The sequence below is a fragment of the Spea bombifrons genome, chromosome 5 (genome assembly GCF_027358695.1).
Source record: "Spea bombifrons isolate aSpeBom1 chromosome 5, aSpeBom1.2.pri, whole genome shotgun sequence".
NCBI lineage: Eukaryota > Metazoa > Chordata > Amphibia > Anura > Pelobatidae > Spea > Spea bombifrons.
The window spans coordinates 84732474-84736561 of record NC_071091.1 but is presented as its reverse complement, the minus strand read 5'-3'; the positions used below and the strand labels follow the sequence as shown (position 1 = coordinate 84736561).

General features: G+C 34.8%; 1 protein-coding gene across 1 annotated transcript; it reads right to left on the bottom strand.

Moving 5' to 3' along the window:
- Positions 1-204: 204 nt before the first annotated feature.
- On the bottom strand, positions 205-1917 carry NPBWR1 (neuropeptides B and W receptor 1). The gene is made up of 2 exons (XM_053467682.1): positions 1787-1917; positions 205-1184 (listed from the first exon to the last, which is right to left on the bottom strand). Exon 2 carries the CDS (start codon positions 1182-1184, stop codon positions 216-218), a length of 969 nt encoding a protein of 322 aa, XP_053323657.1. The 5' UTR covers positions 1787-1917; the 3' UTR covers positions 205-215.
- Positions 1918-4088: the final 2171 nt, after the last annotated feature.

Genomic DNA, 4088 nt, shown 5'->3' with positions numbered 1-4088 from the left:
AAATTACATCAGAAAAGCCCCATATCCCCTTAGTTAGAGTATTTATTTTTCCACAATGCAATTGTGTGTGTATATAATTTAAAAAAAAAACATTAGATAGTAAGCATGACTTAATCTTTCATGAGCATTCCATATAAATTAAATTCTTACTGAACCTTGGTAAATTAGCCTTATTAGGTTACATTCTTATTTATAAAAAAATACACATTTGTTCTTTAGGTGGATGATCTGCATTCAACTAATTTTCTAAAGCTTTTCCTAAAATTGTCATCTAAGAATGCATACAAAAATGGATTGAGACAACTATTTGCATAACTTAAACTAGTTATAAATAACGAAATCCCTATGACTAATGGAGTCTGGGGGATGTCAGTGGTAAGAGCCACCACTGTGCTGAGATGGTAGGGGGTCCAACAGAACAGACACACGGCAAGAATTATTACAACCATGAATGTCACCTTCTTCTTAGCTTTATCTAAAGCTTTTCCATTGGTATTCAGACGCATTCTTCTCAATTTGTAAAGCATCATACTATAGAGTATGCAAATAGTAGAAACAGGTATAGCAAATCCCATTATCAGAGTATAAATTCTACTCATCTGCCACCACAAACTCTCTGGGTAAGGAAATACAAAGAGACATTGTAAACGGCCATGTTCTTTGTGGATCTTGGCAAAGATTATAAAAGGCATTATGATTATGGTAACAAAAATCCACACACATATGCTTACAATTTTTGCAGCTCTGTATGTACGATAGGTTAATTTCTTGGATTCTACAGTCGCAACAACCACAAGATATCTATCAATGCTCATTACAGTTAAAAAATATAAGCTAGAAAAAGTATTGTACTCATCAATGGAAATGATCAGCTTGCACATAAACTCTCCAAAGGGCCATTGCAACAGTAAGTAATCAACAATATTAATTGGCAAAACCAACGTGAAGAGTTCATCTGCAATAGCCAAGTTCAGAATAAACATGTTGGTGACAGACTTCATTTTTGGAGCCTTGAGGATGACATATATGACAGCAGTATTTCCTGTCAGTCCGACTGCACAGATAATGGAATATATGATTGGCAAAGCCAGATAGAAGTTCGGAATGACCTGGGGTATTGATCCATTGAACCACTCTGACCTCCAGGATGAATTTGATAAGAAATCCACAGAAATGTTTTCCATCTAACAAAGGGGAAAAACAAAACAATTAGTTAAATGTTTGTAAGAAGAGATCTGCTTCTAGAATAATTCTCAATATGCTGAACAAAAAAAAAAAGTTGAAAGTGGAAAATTATGAACAATTTGCTTTAAATGTGTATCACATAGATTGGTGAGCTGTTCACATGGAATGGCTTTCACTATTTTGAAACAGATGGTAGAAATAACCCCTGTTACATGCTTAAACAATTCAAAACATGTTATATTTTTGTACGTATGATATTAAGCATGTCTGCACTGTTAAATCATTCTGGTTATCTAAAACTCATTAGCCTTAATATTGATTCCAACATTTCTTTTACTACAATTTCCTAACTGAACAAATATAATCATTTAATTGCCAAACAGCTTCAATTCTAATGAGCGTCCTTTAATACCCACAATGTATTTTTCTACAGTTCAACAGTCATAGGTGTTATGACTGTTGAAGTGTAGAAAAATACATTGTGGGTATTAAAAGACGCTCATTAGAATTGTAATTTGGTATATATACACCGTGGATTGCTTGGGTTTTAATTGTCTACATGAATACCTCCTGTTATTAGATAACATATTATCTTCCATACCTTAATGCTTGTCTTCGGTCTTGTTTATGCGTATTTTTCTCTGGTTACCGATGCCTTGTTTCTGCATTAGGAAGAAGTGATCTGAGGCAATGAGGAGAGCTCAGAGAAGCTGAAAACGGATGAGCTGTTGTGCCCTCTGATTCCTTTCTGTAGTAATTCAGTGCTGAAGAACAGCTCCCACCCCCTCTCTCCTGCACATTCACACGTTTTCATGTTTTGCCAGTATTAGCTCATTATTACGATAAAATGCTCCTATTCCCATCTCATGTATGCAGTAAAAAAATTTGCTAATAAAAAGCTTTTTTTCTGATTTCGAATGTACATTTTGTTACCTAAAAATATCCATTAATTTTGGAAAATTGTAAAACATTTTTCAATAAGCTAGTACTCGTGTATTAAGATTCTTTCTTAAGTGTATCTGTTTTAAATTCTGGTTACAGTGTCTTCATACTGCAATGCATGCTGTTGCAAAATACATATAGTCATCACAAAACCACCGACCCTGTAGGACTCAAATGTTTTTGTGCGTTCTGCAACTAAATATATAATGCATAAGCTCTTTATATGTTGCCTTATAATTCAATTAGCTGTTGCTAATTAACCAACATGGCACTAAGTGAGCCTAAAAGATATAATGAGAAATAAAGAAAAGCTGACTCAAATCACAATGAAATAAGCAAATCTTTGATCTCCTATTGGTGTCATAATAAATGATTCATCTATATTATAGAAAACATCTATTAATAAGTTTCCTAAACTGCCACAACCAACAAGAATCTACAGATCTGGTTATTTAATTCATCACTTCATCAGTACGTATAAAAACATAATGAATTTTGTGTAAAGCAATAGAAAATAGCAAAAATTGGTCAAAGGAGATGAGCATGCAAATAACATAGAAGTCCTCAGAGTTTGTTGTTGGCTAGATTTTATACAACTGTAAGGCATTTACCCATTTCAACAACAAAATACTCTGTGTTAACACTTACTTGCCCTGACAATAATCACTGAGACCCCTACAATGCAATGCAATAAAAGGGCCTCAACTGTTACATTAAGTTCAGAATGTTTGACCAAGAGAATGTTTGAATTATAGAATACATATGGTTTAAATGTTTATGATAAATTAACCTCCTTGAGTCTGTTCACTAAAGGTCAGATGATTGTGAGTTATCAGTAAAGTCAAAAATTTAAGTTATGGTGAACTAGAACTTGTTTTAAATTAAAATATAATTTAAATGGGAGTGGGAAAACCCATTGACATCACCGGGATAACCCTCAACATCAACGGATCACTGCAGATGTCATCTGGACCGTGCTCCGACATCAGTAGGCAGTTCTGGAAGCGTCCCGCAAGGTTAGGCTTCATTCATCATCCTAAATATAAGCAAAACTGAATTTGCGATACCAATCCTAAATCCTGCTGATAGGAGCTATGCACTTGGGTGCAGCATATGTTGTAAAAAAAACTTGCAGATGCATAAGCTAATAGTAAAGAAAACATACACTAACTAAGCAGCAAAGTCTATTTTTGGCCCTAGGTCAACAACTGAGTAGGTGGAGGATTCAAATCACATTCCTGGACGTTCAGGCTCACCTGTGATACTTTGCTTAGCTGGCCAACTGATACTATGGAAGCCTGTGTCATGCCAGCATAGTGTCCGTAAACCTTTAAGATATGGAATACAAGTATGTTAATATGCAGTCTTCAAAAACAAAACAAAAAATTAAAATACTGCTTTGGAGCTATCCTCCTTCTCCGTGGTCTGATGACCCTTGCTTTGCTTGGAGCAGCCAATTAGTAGCAGTAAAGCTATTCCATTGTAAATGACATTGCTGCCACTCACAAGATGGCGTCAACAATAGAAAACTGAGTGAGTTCACAGAGGGTCTATCCAGACCCTCTCGAGCTTCTCCTGCAGGTTAAATGCAGGTACTGCATTCAACCATGCAAGGTCAATGAAGCCCAGCTCACTAATCAGTGTGATTAGTAAAAAAAACAACAAAAAAAAAAACAATTTAAAACAATTAAAACAAATTTTAAAAAACAAATTAGAAAAAATGTAAAAAAATGTTTAATTAAAAAAAAAAAACATCCTAACAAACCCATGCATGTGGAGATGTTGCGGAACACATATTGGGGTGTTGTTTGGCAGTGACATATACCAGGAGCGGTGACTTTATACCTGGAGTACAACATGTGTGAAAAAAATACAATTTTTTTTTACTACCATAAAGTTTGACAAAGGCTGATGGTAGAACTAGTGCATGGAAAGGGTTAAAATACCAGCATTTGAAATAC